This window comes from Cnephaeus nilssonii (genome assembly GCF_951640355.1).
Source record: "Cnephaeus nilssonii genome assembly, chromosome: 23".
Classification (NCBI taxonomy): domain Eukaryota; kingdom Metazoa; phylum Chordata; class Mammalia; order Chiroptera; family Vespertilionidae; genus Cnephaeus; species Cnephaeus nilssonii.
This window is the reverse complement of record NC_137094.1, coordinates 15336066-15354800: the sequence shown is the minus strand read 5'-3', so window position 1 is coordinate 15354800 and position 18735 is coordinate 15336066. Positions and strand designations below refer to the sequence as shown.

Sequence of the window (18735 nt, the reverse complement as noted above, 5' to 3'; positions counted from 1 at the left end):
AAGTCTTTGGGTATTAAATAAAAGAAAGAGCCCTAACCAGTTTGGCTCAGTGGATAGAGCATCAGCCTGCAGACTGAAAGGTCCCAGGTTCGATTTCGGTCAAGGGCATGTACCTTGGTTGCGGGCACATCCCCCGTGGGGGGTGTGCAGGAGGCAGCTGATTGATGTTTCTCTCTCATTGATGTTTCTCTCTATCCCTCTCCCTTCCTCTCTGTAAAAAATCAATAAAATATGTTTAAAAAACATAAAAGACATATTAGGAGTAAGTTACTTTTGCAAGAGCACTTACTTGTTAACATCTACTAAAGTCACTTTTCCTCGCTACATGGTTCTTGCAGAAACATCACCGCTAACTGCACAGAGCGCTAGAGAGCGGGCCTCTCGTCGTAGCTGTCTGCGGCTTTAGGAAGGCTGTCTCATCGCTTCAGCAAACTGGTCACAGTGATGAGTTATTTGAGAACTAAAAATAGCTGGCAAGTCAAGCATTGCTATCCTCCTTCGATATTTATCAAATGGGACTAAATACCAATGTAACTCAGCACTAAGTTAAACTTCTTAAACAAATTGACGGTGGGAGGTTTTTTTGTTGTTTTGTTTTTTGTGTGTGTTTCTTTTGACGGTGGGAGGTTTTTTTGTTGTTGTTTTGGTTTTTTGTGTATGTTTTTTTTGACGGTGGGAGGTTTTTTCCTGTTTAGAGGTGTACCACATGGAAGATGTGCAAGCATGAACTTGGACTAAATTGGAAAGACACTTTCAAAAGCAAGGGAAGTTTGTGAAGAAATAATCCAAGAATACAGATAATGCTCAGAAAACAAGGGTAAGGCACAACACGGACACTCTTCACACGTCCACCTTCTCCAAAGGGTAAAGGTGGCCAGTGTCTGGGCACCAGACATGGAAGGGGAGGCGAGGACGAAGCGTGTGGAAGGGGGCTGGAACGGGAAGGGTTGGTGTGAACCCCTGGTTTTTAATGTGGTGGGTGGACAGACAGACAGACAGACACGGAACTAGACAGAGGTGGGCAAGTCTGCTCAGCAGACAGAACTAAGAAACAGATGCACACACACAGGGAGAGAGAGAGAGAGCGACTGAGCAAATGTAAAACGTTAACATCTGGGGAATGTAGACGAAAGGTAGGTGAGATTCTTTGTATTATTCTCACAACTTTTCTTAAGTCGCAATAAAAACGTTAAAAAAAGGTTTAAAGTGTTGGTTAGCCAGTCACTACAATGTCCAAGAGGGCAGAGAGGAGGGAGAAAGGAGGTGACGGAAGACATACCTTCCCAAGCCCAGGACGGAAGGGCTCAGGTAGGAAAGGAAGCCAGGAAAGAGAAGAGGGGGAGCGCTTGGTACAACAGCAGAAGAAAGGCAAGAAAGAAGAGCAAACAGGAGAGGCGACAGGATAAGAAAAAGCTGAATGTCTATTAGGCAACGTATATTATGTACCAAATGCATGAACCAATCTGGTCATTTTGCACAAACACATTAAATTTATTTATCAGAGACATATGACTGCATTGCTGCTAAACAACATGTGTGTTTACCTGCCATACAGAGAGCTCTCTGAAAGTGCGTCCATTAGTGGTCCGATAATAAACTAGAAAGAAAAGTATCTGGTGTTAAGTTGCAATCATCACTTGGAAGCGAGCGTGCCTTAGCCGCACATCCGCCCAGGGTGCCGAGAGCCGTCCTGAGCGCAGCTGCCTCTTGCGCTGCAGGTTAATGTATGACAGACCGTCTTGGAGGGCCTCAAAGTCAGTTGAGAATTTTCTCACCTGATAAAAACATATAAAATAGAGGTCACGTTGGTTCAAGAAGGAAGAAAGGAACCCAAAACAGAAACACGTGGTGGAAATAAAGGTAGTAAAAGAGGAAACACGGAAAGATACCCAGGAGAAAATTGAAGCCCCTCCCTATGCCTAGAAGATGGGGGTAGGGGATTATATCTTCAAAAATATAATAAAAATATGTTACTAGACATTGGTCCAAAACACAAGCGTACAGGAAGTGCAGGGGCTGGGGGCGGGGAAACTGAGGCACGTCCAACACTACGGCACCGAGAACCGGGAGGAAAGGCTGTCGTACCTCCGAAAACTCCGGTGAGAGCGGAAGCACCCTCGCTTCGTGGAGCTGCAAGAAGTGGGTGACACCTTCCTTGGCCAGGATTTTGTTCTCGCTTTCCAACATTCTTTTGTAAACACACAGGTGCCAGGAGGGGTGCAGGAGCCACCGTCCTGTGGGAGGATCTCGGGGTGACACTGGGCCCACACTCTGCTGGTCCACGTAGACTATACAGTCATCAACAAACACCCTCCCGGCACACAACCTCCTCCCAAGGGAGTCTGTGTTTAATCCCATCCACGGAACTCAAAATCAAAATTATTTTTTCATGGAAAACGGACAAAAATCAAGTGAAAAATAGTACATCTGACCGACCACTTTACCCAGTCCTTAGCATAAACTGGACACTACGAAGTAAACTTCTAATTGAGTGAGGGGGAGAAATGGGGTGAAAATGTACATTAGAGATATTGACTCTTTTGACATATCCTTTAATTGTTAGAAAAAAATCAGCATTTTTAACTCATGGCATTCTATAAATAAATCGGCCCATTATTTGTTATTTATACCAAGATACTTTGACAATGGTGATTTTTCAAAACCTGTCATTGCTATTTAATTTAGTTTGCCAAGAGCTCTGGGCAAAATGTAGTAACAAGAGAATCATTTTAATAATAAATGCCTAAGTGCAATCACAACAGAATTCAATTATAGGCTAGCCCCAAGCGAGACAATGGATTCTCACAGTCTGAAAAATCCAGTATCTCGGGAAACTATAGCAATCAGCTCAATAAAGCTCGATTCCCAAGGAAATCTATTAAACTTGTAATTTTCCAGAGTAGGCACTAAAACTCTTTACATAGGTTAATTCTCATGTGCAAACACGGTAATGTAGAATTTTATCATAAAACACTGTTAGCATTTCACTGATGTAAATGTAATTTCATAAAAAAATTTTAGGAAGCTCTAACTTCATCATATTTCTCCTAGGAAGCTCTCATGATAGAGTATTAAAGGCTTAAACACCATATTTGAAATTATATCTTGGAATTTTCTCTTTCTGAGAAGTCCAAGATACGGAACAGAAACCCCTAAATAGTAACTAACAAACAATGACACTGATATATTTAGAGAATAAGATTGGAAAGCGGTTAAAATATATAACAACAAAGAGCTACTATTTAAAATGTAGAATACAGCGTCATTAAAACATGACCAGAGCCCTAACCGGTGTAGCTCAGTGGATAGAGCATTGGCCTGCGGACTGAAGGGTCCCAGGTTCGATTCCAGTCAAGGGCATGTACCTTGGTTGCGGGCACATACCCAGTAGGGGGTGTGCAGGAGGCAGCTGATCGATGTTCCTCTCTCATCGAGGTTTCTAGTTCTCTCTCCCTCTCCCTTCCTCTCTGTAAAAAATCAATAAAATATATATATTAAAAAAAAATGACCAGAATCCTTCTCTTTTAGGGATGTTTGCTGCTGGGGAGGTGCCTGCAGATGTGGGAGGGGCTGGACAGGCCGCACCTGAGACATGGTACAGGCTGGCCACTGTGGAAGCTGGGTGATGGGGTTCATCATGCAAACTCTTCTCCTGTCAACCTCTGACGTTTTCCAGAATCAAATGTTTAGAGAATTGCCCATGTCTCTAAATCGCAGAAAACTCGGCCGCCATTTAAAGGGATGTTCTCAGACTTGAGACACACCGATGCATGTGGATAGACTGCTAAGTGAGAAGAAAGCATCACCATCAGTGCAGAAGATACGCTATGCAGTGTTAGTAGCCGATTCTCACCTTTTTTTTTTTTTTAAATACATTTTTTTTAATTGATTTTTACAGGGAGGAAGGGAGAGGGATAGAGAGCTAGAAACGTCGATGAGAGAGAAACATCGACCAGCTGCCTCCTGCACACCCCCCACAGGGGATGTGCCCGCAACCAAGGTATATGCCCTTGACTGGAATCGAACCTGGGACCTTCCAGTCCGCAGGCCGATGCTCTATCCACTGAGCCAAACCGGTTTCGGCCTCACCTTCTTCTTTACACTCTTATGGTTTTCCCAGTTCTCTATAATGGGCAAGCGCTAGTTATAACACAAAAGGGAAAAAACGACAAATGCTACTAAGAAATCCAACGAAAAGTAACCATTACCGGTTCCCTCTGACACCGCAGAGTCAAACAGGTTGTTTAGCTTCGGCAGAACTGGCTTTATCACATGAATCTGAAAACAAGGGCAAAAAGGCACAGGAAATGAACATCCGCCTTTAAAGTCTTACAGGAATTTCACTCTATTTACGTAGCAGCAGCCCTTCTGTGCCCCACCCCTACGTAAAAAATAGGCAGATGCCTACTCCTTCCAGTTTTTAAGTAATAAAAATTCAAGTATGTAAGAGTGCGTGTGACAAAGATAATGATTATAACCTAGAAGATAGTGACCAGGTTGGCACAGATATAACAATTAAAAAAGAAAAAACACCTACAAAATTAAAAGGCAATTATTTACCTAATAACAATTTACCTCAGAATAGCTTTAAGTAAAACTTTCCTAATGTGTATTTCTTTGGAGATTATTCAGAATGTCGAGAAACTAACACTTCAGAAGTGTCAAGGGAGGATCGAATAAAACTAAATTCTCTGAATGCTAACTTAAGTCAACTGAAAGTATTCTTTAATTTTCAGTGTTTACATCCCATTTTAAATTGCATTTATGCCAGAAAACAAGGCACACTATATCCAAATTGGTCTTTTTGTATTGCTTTTACAGAATATTGGGGGGGGGGGGGAGAGAGCTGGATCTACGTGGGATTTGTTAAAATACGTTAACACGTACCTGATTTCCTTCTAGAGTTTCCATTATTAAAATATAGTTTTCCCAAAACTTGAGAAGCTCATCTTTTTTTTCCTCAGACCACCAAAACAGACTTGGGCCTGTTATAAAGTTAAAAGGAAAATTAGTTGGCAAATTTTGTGTTTCTTAACCATATTAGACCTTAAAGTTTTGCCACTATTATCAAATGCTGTCTTCTTTAATTAGGAGGGGGCCCCGAATCAAAGCTTAGACAGGAGGCCTGAGTGAACAAGAATCTCAAAAAGAGATTTTATATATATATATATATATATGTATATATATATATATATATATATATATATACATATATACACACACACACACACACACACACACACACACACATACATATTTCAGAGAGGAAGGGAGAGGGAGAAATAGAAACATCCATAAGGAGAGAGAATCATGGATCGGCTGCCTCCTGCACGCCCCACAGTGGGGATCGAGCCCACAACCCAGGCATGTGCCCTGACTGGAGTCGAACTGTGACCTCCTGGTTCATAGGTTGATGCCACTGAGCCACCCTGGCTGGGCAAAAGGAGTTTTTTTTAAAAAATTAAGACTGCTGTTTTGGAGTTCTGGGCAAGAATGACAGATTTGAACACATAAACTCTACTTTCTCTCCCTAAGAACTCACTGTATCAATAAAGTTGTTTTCAAAGGCAAAAACTCGGTAGAATGGAGAAAACAGGAGCAGACGACGACGATGAAAACCAAGCAGACGTAAGAAAAGTGAGCATTAAGTTGGCACAAGGAAAGCAAAGCAAATTTTGATTTACAAAATCACCCCAAACCTAAGGAACTGACACCAAGTTACTCCTGTAAGCGGAGTTGAGGGTGAAGCTAAACTGGAGGGTTTGTGCCGTGTGTCCAAGAGGCAGCCGACCCAGGCCCCCTTCCTCCTGAGCAAGAAGAAGCCTGGAATCTGTTTTCTGGAGAAGGCAGGACAGTGGCCTCTGAATCGAGATGCACTGCCCACAGCGGAGCTCAGGGTGAACAGGGATGCATCCTGGGTGCTGAGACCCCCCCCCCCCTTCCACCTGCCCCGTCACAGTCACAGCCCCTCAGGTCCCAGCCTGCTGACCTCTGTTGCAGGTTAGATCCCTTGGGTTGCATGCAGGAGGCAATCAGTCGATGTGTCTCTCTCACATCGATGTTTCTCTCTCTCCACCCCCCACCTCCTCTCTAAGAAAAGCAATGGAAAGGTTTAAACTTATATGAAAAACTAATCTCACAACTTCAGACAAAAATCCTTGACCAGTAATAAATGAACAAGTAGCTATAGTTGAAAAGGTAGAAATTTCCTGAGACAATTTTTGAATCAATCCACCTTGGGCTTTGATGGCTCAAAGATGGGTTTGAGATAAGGGAAGTATATTTTCACCCATTTCAGTAAACCCACCAATCAAATGTCACACACCTTGCTATTTCACCTACACTTTTCAGTAAGAAAGTAGTAAGAAGCATAGCTCATAATGTAAAAGAAAAGTATTTAAAACCTGACTCATTCTATTGAATCAATGGCAAAAATACCCTAAGCAGGTTGACTTAAGGGCCATACGATTAACCAACATTAGTAAATCCTGTTCCTCAATTACCAAGGGAAATTAAAAAAAAAAAGTGATGGTTTCTATTACAGAATTCTAACTCAAGACTGAGTTCAGCCCTAGCTGGTTTGGCTCCGTGGATAGAGCCTCCACCTGCGGCCTGAAGGGTCCCGGGTTCGATTCCGATCAAGGGCACCTGCCCGGGTGGCTTTGACAGCTGCACCATGGAAATCCTCAGGCAGCCCTGCGTGGCTCAGGGGTTGAGCATTGACCTAGGAACCAGGAGGTCAGGGTTCGATTCAGCATCAGGGCACAGGTCTGGGTTGCAGGCTCCATCCGGGTGGGGGGCAAGCAGGAGGCAGCCAATCAGTGGTTCTCTCTCATCATTGATGTTTCTCTCTCCCTCCCTTCCTCTCTAAAATCAATTTAAAAAAAAGAAAAAAGACCGAGCCCACTTGGTCAGCCCAGGTAATTTCCCTTCCCACCTGATGGCAGCTAACCCCTCTTTTCCATCAGAGTGGACCTACCACGATACAGTGCACACGTGGGCCCAGCCCCTAAATTAACCCACGGGTCAGGAAGGCTGGGAGCGGCCCCGTTCTCAGTTGCAGTGACTGGTGTCACTCTAGATGAGGGTCCCCAGGTTTTGGGGGGACCATGGGAGTAACCCAATTGGGCCTGGATGGAGGAGACGACCTCGAGGGGCTGGTTTTCAAACCCAAGGCACCTCCCTCCCATACAGCCAAGCAAGGCAGGGCTGGGCTGGGGTCAGAGGGGCAGGTACCGTTTGCTTCCCCGGAGCCGCAGGTGCAAGGGACGCCCTGCTCGGCCGACACCTCCACCGCCCGCTGCAGCAGGTACCGCGCGCGCTTGCGGGTCAGCGCGTCCTCGGCGTCCGCCAGCCCCGCCTGCACCGTCCGCCAGAACCGCGCGCAGCGCCGCGCGTCCGGGCCCGCCTCGCCCTCGCCCTCGCCGGGCGCGGGCAGCAGCCGCTCGGCCAGGGCACTCAGCACCTGCAGCCGCGGGCCCACGCGGCCCGGCCCCGAGGGCGCCACCAGCCCGCCCCACACGGCCCGCAGCGCCGCCCCGCCGCCCCGGCCCAGCGCCGGCAGCAGCCGCCCGGCCGCCAGCGCCGCCGCCTCCCCGTCCCCGGCCAGCGCCAGGGCCAGCGCGGCCTCCGCCACGCGCTGCAGCAGCGGCCCGTCCTCGCGGGGCCGCAGGCAGGGCCCCACGGCCGCCAGCACCTCCACGGCCGCCTCGGCGCCCCCCTCGAGGCCGGGCACGGCCCCCGCCGCCAGCAGGTCGCGCAGCGCCTCCTCAGCCAGCGCGGCCGCCAGCGGCGGGCCCCCCGCGAGGCGCGCGCAGGACCGCAGGGCCGCGCCCGCCGCCCTCAGCAGGCGCCGGCGGGGCCGGGCCGGCGGGGCCGAGTCCGGGGCCCCCGCGGGGCGAGCGCGCAGGCGGCGCAGCAGCGGCACCAGGTACCCGGCGGCGACCTCGCGCGCGGCCTCCGGGAGCGCGTCCCCGCCGCCGCGCGCCGCCTCGTCCTCCAGCCGCTGCAGGAGAAAGTGCAGCGTCTCCACGCGCTCCGCGGACGCCTCCCCGCGGCACAGCGTCCGGAGCAGGACCCGGGGGTCCCGGCTCTGCCCGAGCAACGCTTCCGCGAGAACCCACTCCATTTGCCCCGCGCGCCGCCGCCGCCGCCGCCGACTCCCGGCGCGTAAAATAGGCGAGGGCGTGCGCGTGCGCGGCCGGCCCAATCGGGGGTGTGCGCGTGCGCGGCCGGCCCAATCGGGAGTGTGCGCGTGCGCGGCCGGCCCAAGCGAGGGTGTGCGCGTGCGCGTGCGCGTGCGCGTGCGCGGCTGGCTCCGAAGCTACCGCTGCTCCCTGGTCCAGCTGTGCGCGGTGAGCACCTGGTCCACCAGCGCTGCCGGGAGGCTCGGCCCGCTCGCCCTGTTTGCCTAGTTTTTTTTTTTTTTACTAAATCGTCAGTGTAGTATCTGCACCAGCTCCATGGGTTCCTCCTTGGAGATCGTCCTGCCTGCGGACCCTGAGTCAGTCACGTGCGCCTGTGAGGCTGTCCATCACCATCACCTGGAAGTTGATCTTCCAAGAAGGCGCAGGCTGGGCGCCGCCCGCAAAGAAACGGACACAGTGGGGTCTGAAATGGGTTGCTGACATCGGCATACAAATGAATAAGGAACATGCAAAAATGATTTCGAGGGCCCAGCCAGGTGTGGCTCAGCGGTGGAGCAACGACCCAGGAACCAAGAGGTCGATTCCTGGCACATGCCGGGGTTGCGGGCTCGATCCCCAGTAGGGGGCGTGCAGGAGGCCAGCGATCAATGATTCTCATCATCGATGTTTCTATCTCTCTCCCTTCCTCTCTGAAATCAATAAAGATATATATTTTTAAAAAGTGATTGCGAGGCCCTGAAAAGCACTCTAGCTATGGGCTAGGGGTAGGGCTGAAAAGATGCCCACGCCAGCTCTGGAAGTCAAATGCCCAAGTGGACTCGAGCGTGCAGACCTTACCCACACACTGCTTGTGCCCCCACGTGCAACCTCGAAAATAGTCCTTGTGTCAGGGTTTTCGGTATTTCTGACAGCGCCCACTGCTAGATGCAGAAACAGAAAACCATGTGAGCATGCACGGTGCCGGTTTGATGTCTGGCTCGGGCCCAGGCAAACTGAATCAGTGACGGGGGCTTTCTTTGCATTCTCGCCGTAGAGACCTCCCGGTTGTCAGTGGAGAAAACATACTCCCCCTTTCAAAGAGCTTGCCATGCAGTCAGCACAAGGGATAAAGCATAATGTAAAGTTTTTAAAAAGTTATTTTTATATGTTTTTAAAGTCACTTAGTTTTATAGCTTAGGTCAGGGGTCCTCAAACTTTTTAAACAGGGGGCCAGTTCACTGTCCCTCAGACCGTTGGAGGGCCGGACTATAGTTTAAAAAAAAAAACTATGAACAAATTCCTATGCACACTGCTTCATATCTTATTTTGAAGTAAAAAAACAAAACGGCAAAAACACCCACATGTGGCCCGCGGGCCGTAGTTTGAGGACGCCTGGCTTAGGTTATATATATATTTTCAAGTTATTTAAATTTAAACTTACCTGACATCATAGATGCAAAGTTTTCCCATATTTCGGTCACTTACTTTCCAGTGACGATGTATAAATGGTTCTATTCTTCTGTTCCATTTAGAACGAGGCAGCAAAGATCAATTGCTTTCAACATATAATGCGCCATATATATCAGTTGCCCTCAACAGTCTGTTCTTCATAAATCTATTAGCCAAAACGGGCAACAGCCTTGAGCACTTAACAAATCAAGATATGCAAATGCGGCGTGCGCACAGGTGCTCAATATCAGTAGTCGTTAGGGAAATGCAAATTAAATCTTCAGTAGATACCACTTTATACCCATTCGAATGGCTAAAGTTTAAAAGATTGAAAACACCAAATGACAAGGGCCAGGGATATGGAGCGATCGGAACTCCCACCCCTTTCTGGCGCGTGTGTAAATGGTCCAATCGCTTTGGAAAGCCGTTCCTAACCAAGTCAAAATATGCCTACTTTATGATTCGGCATTTCCACCCCCTAGGTGTTTGCCTCTACAATAAATAAAGATACATGCCAACAAAAATGTTTGTGCAGGGGTGTTTTTGACATTACTCATTATAACCAAGAGCTTGTAACCGTTTAGAATGGATAAACAAATTGTGATGTGGTCATATAATATTGCTATTCAGCAACGAAGAGAGAGTGAATGACTCACCCATTGCAACATGCATAAATCTCAAAGACATTGTGTTGAACGAAAAAGCCGGGGACACCGCGTTGATGTACTGCATGGTTTTATTTGCATGAAATTGAATAACAAACAACAGTCATCTGGGGAAAGAAATGAGAGCAGAAGTTGCCTATAACTGGAGGTTGACTGAGACACGGCACAGGTATCTTCCCGGGGTGATGGGAACAGTCTATCTCGAATAGGGTGTTGGTTTCACGTTTGTCAAAACTCCTTTGATTGAACCCTTAAGATCTATGCATTTCGCCCTAACCGGTTTGGCTCAGTGGATAGAGCCTCGGCCTGTGGACTGAAGGGTCCCAGGTTCAACTCCGGTCAAGGGCATGTACCTTGGTTGCGGGCACATCCCCAGTAGGGGGTGTGCAGGAGGCAGCTGGTCGATGTTTCTAACTCTCTATCCCTCTCCCTTCCTCTCTGTAAAAAATCAATAAAATATATTAAAAAAATAAAAATAAAAAAGATCTATGCATTTCGCTGAGTGTGAGCTTTACCTCCATTAAAAAAAAAAATAACATTAAGCCCAGCTGGCGTGGCTCCGTGGTGGAGCGTCGACCTATGAACCAGGACGTCACAGTTCGATTCCTGGTCAGCGGCCGATCCGTGATCCTCTCTCCTCATTGATGTTTCCACTTCTCTCTCCCTCTCCCTTCCTCTCTGAAATCAATGAAACATACGTACATATTTTTAAAAATTACGTTCATGGCGTAAAAGCAGGGATGGTGCACGCAATGTCAGCCCGGAGCCACCAGATGGCGGCTGGCATCCACTGTGCAGGCAGGTGGCCTTGGGTTAGGACCGGCGAGGACGCAGGCCCAGGGGAACTGGTCCTGTCCCCTTACCCAGCAGCACCCTGCGACGTTTCCCCCCATCGAGACCTGCCACAGAGGAGCTGGTGAAAACCACACTGCACAGCGCTCTCCTCCTGTCCGTCCCTCCTGGACACCGGGTCTGAGGTTCCCCAGGCCATCCGTTCCCATGGCGTCTGGAGGCCGGGAGCCCTTGGCTTCCATTCTGAAATCCACCCTCCTGGTGCGATGGAATCTCCAGGGGGGAACATCTCTCACGGATTGTTTATTAGGGCAACCGCAGGTCTGGCAGGAAAACCAGGCCAGCGAACACTTCCTCGGGCATTCTGACTGCTAGCGCGGTGGGGGCAGGCTTTGACGTAACCCCAGACCTCACAGCTAGGGAGTTCATGGTGTTACTCACCCCGCCGGGCAGGAAAGAAAGGCTTGCATCGGGGTGGTGACTGCTGGCCCAGAGCGCTAGAATGAGGCATGCGGCCGGCCGGGAGGCCAAGGCCTGCAGGCCACCCAGGCAGTGAAGTAACCCCCCAGAAATGCAGGGCCTGGGGCGGAATGGAAGCAGAGCGAGCAGTCATTCCAGGGCCCTTGCTCAGTGGTGCTGATAGGCCCGCGGCCTGCAGTGCGCCAGCCTCCCGTTCGGGGTGTTATGGAGACGCTGCCAGGAAGTAGTTGCAATCTAGCAGTTGGAACACGATTGTTGCCCGGCTCTGGGTCATCAGCACTGGGCCCTGTTTTTGTGTGTCTGTGTGTGTGTGTGTGTGTGTGTGTGTTTAAATATATATTTTATTGATTTTTCACAGAGAGGAAGGGAGGGGGAGAGAGAGTTAGAAACATCGATGAGAGAGAAACATTGATCGGCTGCCTCCTGCACACTAGCCACTGGGTATGTGCCCACAACCAAGGTACATGCCCTTGACCGGAATCGAACCTGGGACCCTTGAGTCCGCAGCCCGACGCTCTATCCACTGAGCCACACCGGTTCGGGCTGGGCCCTGTTTTTATGTTCAGTTCCAATCGCAATTGAATAATGAAGAACCTACATGGAGTGGCCAGATTATGATGATCTCTGAACGCACAATAATCTGGCCACTCAGTGTATTTGTGTCTCCAATGGGCACCAAAAGTATTCTCGACTTTTGCTGGAGATCAACCACCTGTTTGCCCTGAGCTTTCTACCAGCCAGTGCAAAGGGGAACACTGATCAGGTACACGATTTAGAGTATCTTTGATATCAGATAAATGAGGTACTCAAGAGAAGGACACGGAGTGGCCAGATGATTATGCATTCAGGGATCATCATAATCCGGCCACTCGGTGTAGTTTTTGAATGGAAAGTCCATTTCCGTGCCCGGGTGCTGTTGGAGAGCTATTATTTCCTCCTTTGTTTCTGTTTTCAGAAGCAGGGGGAGAAGAAGCAGTATTCAAACATAGTATGGCCCATAGTGCTGGCCCATCGGAGACTTGGTGACTAAGGAAAAGCAGGATCTCATATTTACCTTGGGATTGATGGATGGGCCCGACGTGTTTTAGAAGCACTTTCTTATTTAATCTTCACGGCAACCACCTGGCGGTTGGCATGGGTCCCGTGTTTCCGATGAGGAACCTAAGGCTCAGAGAGGTTAAGCAGGTTGCCCAAAGCCACACAGCAAGGCAACGTGAGAGCTAGGACCTGGGACCAGCTCTTTCTGACTGCACAGCCTGGGTTTGGTCTCCTGCACCCGGGCATTTCCTAGACCAGTGGTCGGCAAACTGCGGCTCATGAGCCACATGCGGCTCTTTGGCCCCTTGAGTGTGGCTCTCCCACAAAATACCACGGCCTGGGCGAGTCTATGTTGAAGAAGTGGCGTGAGAAGAAGTTTAAGTTGAAAAAATCGGGCTCTCAAAAGAAATTTCAATCGTTGGACTGTTGATATTTGGCTCTGTGGACTAATGAGTTTGCCGACCACTGACCTAGATTCACAGAACCTCCAAGTTGGGGGGGGGCGGGACTGGGGAGGTCACTTAGATGAACCTTCTAGACCAGCGGTCGCCAACCTCTCGGACCTCGCAGGCCACCAGTGGTCCGCGGATCACCGGTTGGTGACTGCTGTTCTAGACCAGGCAGGCACCCTTTTCCATCAGTTGAAAGTCAAACGCACATAAATGTGCCTGAAATCAAAAGCTGACCGAGCCCGGCCGGCGTGGCTCCGTAGGTGAGCGTCGACCTAGGAACCAGGAGGTCACGGTTCGATTCCCGGTCAGGGCACATGCCCGGGTTTCGGGCTCGATCCCCAGGGTGGGGCATGCAGGAGGCAGCCGATCCATGATTCTCTCTCATCATGGATGTTTCTATCCCTCTCTCCCTCTTCGTTCCTCTCTGAAATCAATAAAAATATTAAACCAACAAATAAAAGCTCCCTGGGTACTGGACAAAGCTCACTGGGTGGGGAGCAGGGAGGGGACCGGTCTCAGACCACACAAGTTGGGTGGCCGAGCCAGAAATACACACAGCACCCTGTGCCCCCCTGGGCCCCGGCACTGCCCGTCCTTGTCCTCGCCACCTCGCCCGTCTCACCATGCCTAGCTCTGTGTGAATTTGGGGAGGAACCCCCAAACCAGGGTTCAGTTTTCACTCCATGCCCGAAACTTGGCCCGAGCTCAGGAAAACGCTCCCTGTGGTGTGAGAACCTGCAGGTAGAGGAGCCGGGTTTCTCCCCCACCAGGGAGGGGGGGTGGGGGGGGTAGTGGTGGTGTCCTGGGCCTGAGCGGGGACCAGGTACGATTGCCGGGTGCCAGGTGCGCCCTGGCCCGGAGTGGCCCTGAGGACGCAGGTCACAGCTGCTGCCAGTGCCTCGCAGCTCAGACAGGACGAGTGGGGGTGAGAGACAAGGAGGCGATGATTGAGGGAGCCTGCCTCTCCATGTGCAAATGAAGTTATGGCGTTGCTGGGAGATTTATATCGGTAATTAACTGGTAACGGCTGCGTAAAGCTGCCTGAGTCGGAATTCCTGTGAAATACCGAAGGGACGGAGGCCCTTTGGAGAAATGTCTTGTTGGGTAGCATTTTCAGAAACAATTTAGGTTTCCGTAGCACTTACTTATTTACTTACTTACTTAATATATTTTTTATTGGTTCCAGAGAGGAAGGGAGAGGGGGAGAGAGAGAGAGAAACACCCACGATGAGAGAGAATCATGGATCGGCTGCCTCCTGCACGCCCCCCACCGGGGATCGAGCCGAGCCCCCCCACCCAGGCACGTGCCCTGACCGGGAATTGAATGGTGACCTCCTGGTTCATAGGTCAACGCCCAAGCATTAGGCCACACTGGCCGGGCCAAAGGTATTCTTTTCATGCACAGACTGCAGTCCAGGCAAGGCCAGGGGTGGAAGAGCGAGCCCACACGGTAAGACTAAACGTCTACTGCCCTTCAGCACAGCAGGTGCTGGGCGCGCTGAGTCTCAGGAGGATTTAGCACAGAAGATTCCATCCGTCATTCAAAGACACGGATTTTTAAATGCAATTACTGTATGTAATTAGCGGCTTCATCTTCGGTGCCAGTGAATCTGGGATTTAATCTCTGATTGCACAGAACAGCGTGCTAAGCAGCTGACTCCACGAGAGGGCGGGTGCAGATCGTTGCTGATGGCCGGATAGTGAGGTCGCCGTGGACAAATGGTAGAAAAGGAATGGAGAGCCCTGGCTGGTGTGGCTCAGGGGATTGATCGTTGCTCCGTGCACGGAGAGGTCACTGGTTCGATTCCTGGTCAGGGCACAAGCCTGGGTTTTGGGCTCAATCCCTAGTAGAGGGCATGCAGGAGGCAGCTCATAGATGTTTCTCTCTCTCTCTCTCTCTCTCTCTCTCTCTCTCTCTCTCTCTTTCTCCCCCCTCTTCCTCTCTTTCTAAAAATAAATAAAAACATATTTTTTTAAAAAGAAAAGGAAAGGCATAGAGACAAGGCAGTGGCACTTAGGAGGTACTCTGTGTTTTTAACCCTTTGCACTCGCTTGCTTTTTCCTCGGTTCCTTTATTCTACTCGGGATTTAATTTTTTAAATACCCCCAGATTTTACAAAGCGCAGCAGTAGAATAAAAAAACTGGAGTTTCTTTTCATACAAACTTATTTATTTGGATTTTTTTTATATTTCAAATGATGGATACAGTCAAAGAGTAATTTTAATCTTGACATCCGAGTGCAAAAGGTTAAACTCACATTGAAGACCCGGTTCAGGTCTTTGAAGACTCGCCCACCCCCTTGTCCGTCCGGGTAGAGCCCCTCACCCCCACCTGAAGCACAGGACCTGCCCCAGCTGCCGATGGTCGCCACGTCGCTCTACTTACAGGACGGCTCGAGGGCAGGGCCCGGGGTGCTAGGAAACGTGATTTCAGTCACGGCAGCATTCAGCAGGCCAATGAATGAGCGAGCTGCCGGTTAGAAACAGCAAGGGCCACGCCCGCCGGCGGGGCTCAGTGGCTGAGCGTCGGCCCACGAACCAGGAGGTCACGGTTCGATTCCCGGTCAGGGCACATGCCCGGGTTACAGGCTCCATCCCCGGTGTGGGGCGTGCAGGAGGCAGCCGATGGATGATTCTCTCTCATCATGGATGCTTCTATCTCTCTCTCTCCCTCTCCCTTCCTCTCTGACATCAATAAAAAATTATTTAAAACAAAAAACTCAGGAGGTCAGAACCCCAAAGTCCTTGCTGGGAATCACAGTCGTCACCAGGCTCAGCCAGCCACACACCATCCCAGCCCCTGGGGGATGCATGGATTTGGGGGGAAGGGAAGAACACGTATTCCGGGTACACGAGCCCTATGGGAAGCTAAATCACCCCTTCCCGCCTCCTCACACGTGTCTAATCGATCCTCCCCCGACCCTCCTTGTCTCCCAAGGGCGAGGGAGGGAGTCTAGATTAGGTTCACCCGGCACCAGCCGGATCTCTGCCTCTGGCCCCCAGCTCTGTGGGGCTGCTCCTTGCCGCCCCCTGTCCCCCCACCCCGGTCCTGCAGGGGACAAGTACAGCCTGGGGCCGTTGCACCCCGGCAGGTCTGAGTGGGGTGCAGAGAGGCAAGCTCTCCTGTGCGCACCCAGCGAAGCGAGGGAGAGTCGAGTGACCAGGAGACACCCCCTGGGGTGAGCCCCATTGTTCCTGCTCACGTCCACATGCACGTGGCCTGCATGGTCCTTGAGCCTCTCACACTCCACTGGACAGGGGCGAGGAGGGCACAGGTGCCAGGCCGGCCCTGCCCGGGAGGACAAGGCTGGGGACGGTGAAGGCAGAACCTGTGCACCGAGAGGGGGGGCTCTACGCCAGGTCGAACCCCACGTGGCCACACCAGCCAAGCCACTTAAGTTCTCTGGATGTGGGAGTTCTCACTCTTTATTTTTATATATTTTTAATATATATATTTTATTGATTTTTAACAGCAAGGAAGGGAGAGGGATAGAGAGTTAGAAACATGGATGAGAGAGAAACATCAATCAGCTGCCTCCTGCACCCCCCCCCACTGGGGATGTGCCTGCAACTAAGGTACATGCCCTTGACCGGAATCGAACCTGGGACCCTTCAGTCCGCAGGCCGATACTCTATCCACTGAGCCAAACCAGCTAGGGCTATTTTTATATTTTTATTGATTTCAGAGAGGAAGGGAGAGGGAGAGAGAGAGATAGAAACATCCATGATGAGAGAGAATCATTCATCGGCTGACTCCAGCACGCCCCCTACTGGGGATCGAGCCCGCAATCCTGGCATGTGCTAGAGCGGAGTTCTCTTAAAACAAACGAGGAGCTTAGATTTCATGAAATCTCTAAAAGTTCATGTCAAGTGTAAAAGCCAGTGGTCCTAGCCCTAGCCAGTTTGGCTCAGTGGGTAGAGCGTCGGCCTGCGGACGGAAGAGTCCCGGGTTCGATTCCGGTCAAGGGCGTGTACCTCGGTCGCAGGCTCCTGGCCCTGGTGGCAGCCGATCCATGATTCTCTCCCATCATGGATGTTTCTGCCTCTCTCTCCCTCTCCCTTCCTCTCTGAAATCAATAAAAAAAAAAATATGTAAAAACCCCGCAGATGTAAGCAGCTCAAACTATGTGCTGTGATGAATTGCTGCAGCAACTGCCCAACAATGGGAAGGAGGGGTGGGGTGGGGTGGGGGGGGTAACCGAACTTCGGGGAGCTGTGGTCCATGTGGGGAGAGAAGGAAGGGGTGTGAGCTCGAGGTTCCTTTCACCCACTTGGACGTGGTGGTTTTCCGGGTAAAATATTCCCAGATGGAGGTGGAGATCCAGTGACCAGGCCGGGGAATCAGGACACGGGAAAGGGGGGGATGGTGTCACGCGGGCCACGGGAGACCACGGCTCTCGGCCAGCAGGGGACGCCCAAGGTCGCCGCCCACACGGTCTTCTGTCTCGTAGACACTTACAGCGAGGTCAGAGGGCAGGCCATTCGAGGGGGGGCCCCCCGACTCCAGCCAGTCTCGGCCAGTGGTTTTGTTCTGTGAAATGTCCCCCTGTAACCGGATCGTTGGAGGGTTTGGCGAAGGGAGATAAAGGCAGGGAGAGGCGGCTGGCGGCCCAGTCTCTCCCAAAATAGGTCCCTTTCCCAGGCAGAAGCAGAAATCCGAACCCCCCGAAACCCCCCCGCCCCGAGAATGCTTTGAATAGAACAAACACGCATTTCCACGGAAGACACGCGTTTTTCAAAGATCCTAGCAACAGGGTGCCCAGCTGCTCCTCAGGGCGGGCACCTGAGTGCTTTTGGAACGGGGAAAGCTCCTCGCATTAAAGATGCAGGAATGTCTGTTGACAGATGAAGGAAACAACCCCCGGAGACAGCTGACGAGGCTCCGAGAGGCATCGCCAAGGGAACCGTGACGCACGCGGGGCCGTTTTCACCGGCTGGCGCGCCGCCAGGCTCCCGGGCTGACGGCTGATGTAATGCTGATCTCTCTCTGGGTTCGCGCTGCTTAGATGTCAGCCCGGGCGGCTCCCATCAGCTGCAATCAATACCGCCTCCTTTTATAGAAGATAGTAAAGGCGGGGAATATATATATGGGGAGAGAGAGAGAGAGAGACAAAGACAGAGAGAGAGAGAGAGACAGACACACACACACACACACACACACACACACACACACACACCCGCCAGGCCCTGGTGTGCTGAAATCCTACACCTTGTGCTAAAAATAGGAAAGGAAGCGACAGGAGGTTTCACTAGAAGAAGCACCTTAGCCCACTGGGGTGTCTTCCATCCCCCCAAGGAAGTCCAGCTGTCTACAAAAGGGATGGTTATTTCATCACACTCACTATGTATTTATTTTTGAGAGCGTGAGAGAGAGAGAGAAACATCGATGTGTTGCTCCACCTATTTATGCATTTGCATTAGTTGATTCTTTTCTAAAAAATATGTTTTATTGATTTTTTTGCAGAGAGGAAAGGAGAGGGAGAGAGAGTGAGAAACATGGATGAGAGAGAAACATCGACCAGCTGCCTCCTGCACACCCCCTACTGGGGACGTGCCCGCAACCAAGGCACATGCCCTTGATCGGAACCGAACCTGGGACCCTTGAGTCCGCAGGCCGACGCTCTATCCACTGAGCCAAACCGGTTAGGGCCATTAGTTGATTCTTATTATTGCCCTGACAAAGGATCGAACCCAAAACCTTGGTGTATCAGGATAGTGCTCTAGCCCTAGCCG

General features: G+C 50.7%; 1 protein-coding gene and 1 long non-coding RNA gene across 8 annotated transcripts in view; both read right to left on the bottom strand.

Moving 5' to 3' along the window:
* Window positions 1-8163, bottom strand: part of TARBP1 (tRNA guanosine 2 -O-methyltransferase TARBP1) — a 37650-nt gene extending 29487 nt beyond the window's left edge. For all 7 annotated transcript variants that reach the window (XR_013813110.1, XM_079763625.1, XM_079763628.1 and 4 more), the window contains exons 1-5: window positions 7237-8163; window positions 4888-4985; window positions 4209-4278; window positions 2086-2234; window positions 1545-1597 (exon numbers count right to left, since the gene is read on the bottom strand). Coding sequence is in view for 6 of the 7 variants with exons in the window: in XM_079763625.1 (XP_079619751.1) it covers window positions 1545-1597; window positions 2086-2234; window positions 4209-4278; window positions 4888-4985; window positions 7237-8128 (1262 nt within the window). In the remaining variant the exon portion in view is untranslated. The remainder of the gene's footprint in view (window positions 1-1544; window positions 1598-2085; window positions 2235-4208; window positions 4279-4887; window positions 4986-7236) is intronic.
* An 839-nt stretch (window positions 8164-9002) lies between these two features.
* LOC307094685 lies at window positions 9003-11485 on the bottom strand. The gene is made up of 3 exons (XR_013813116.1): window positions 11140-11485; window positions 10232-10347; window positions 9003-9067 (listed from the first exon to the last, which is right to left on the bottom strand). It is a non-coding gene; the product is annotated as an uncharacterized lncRNA (long non-coding RNA).
* Window positions 11486-18735: the final 7250 nt, after the last annotated feature.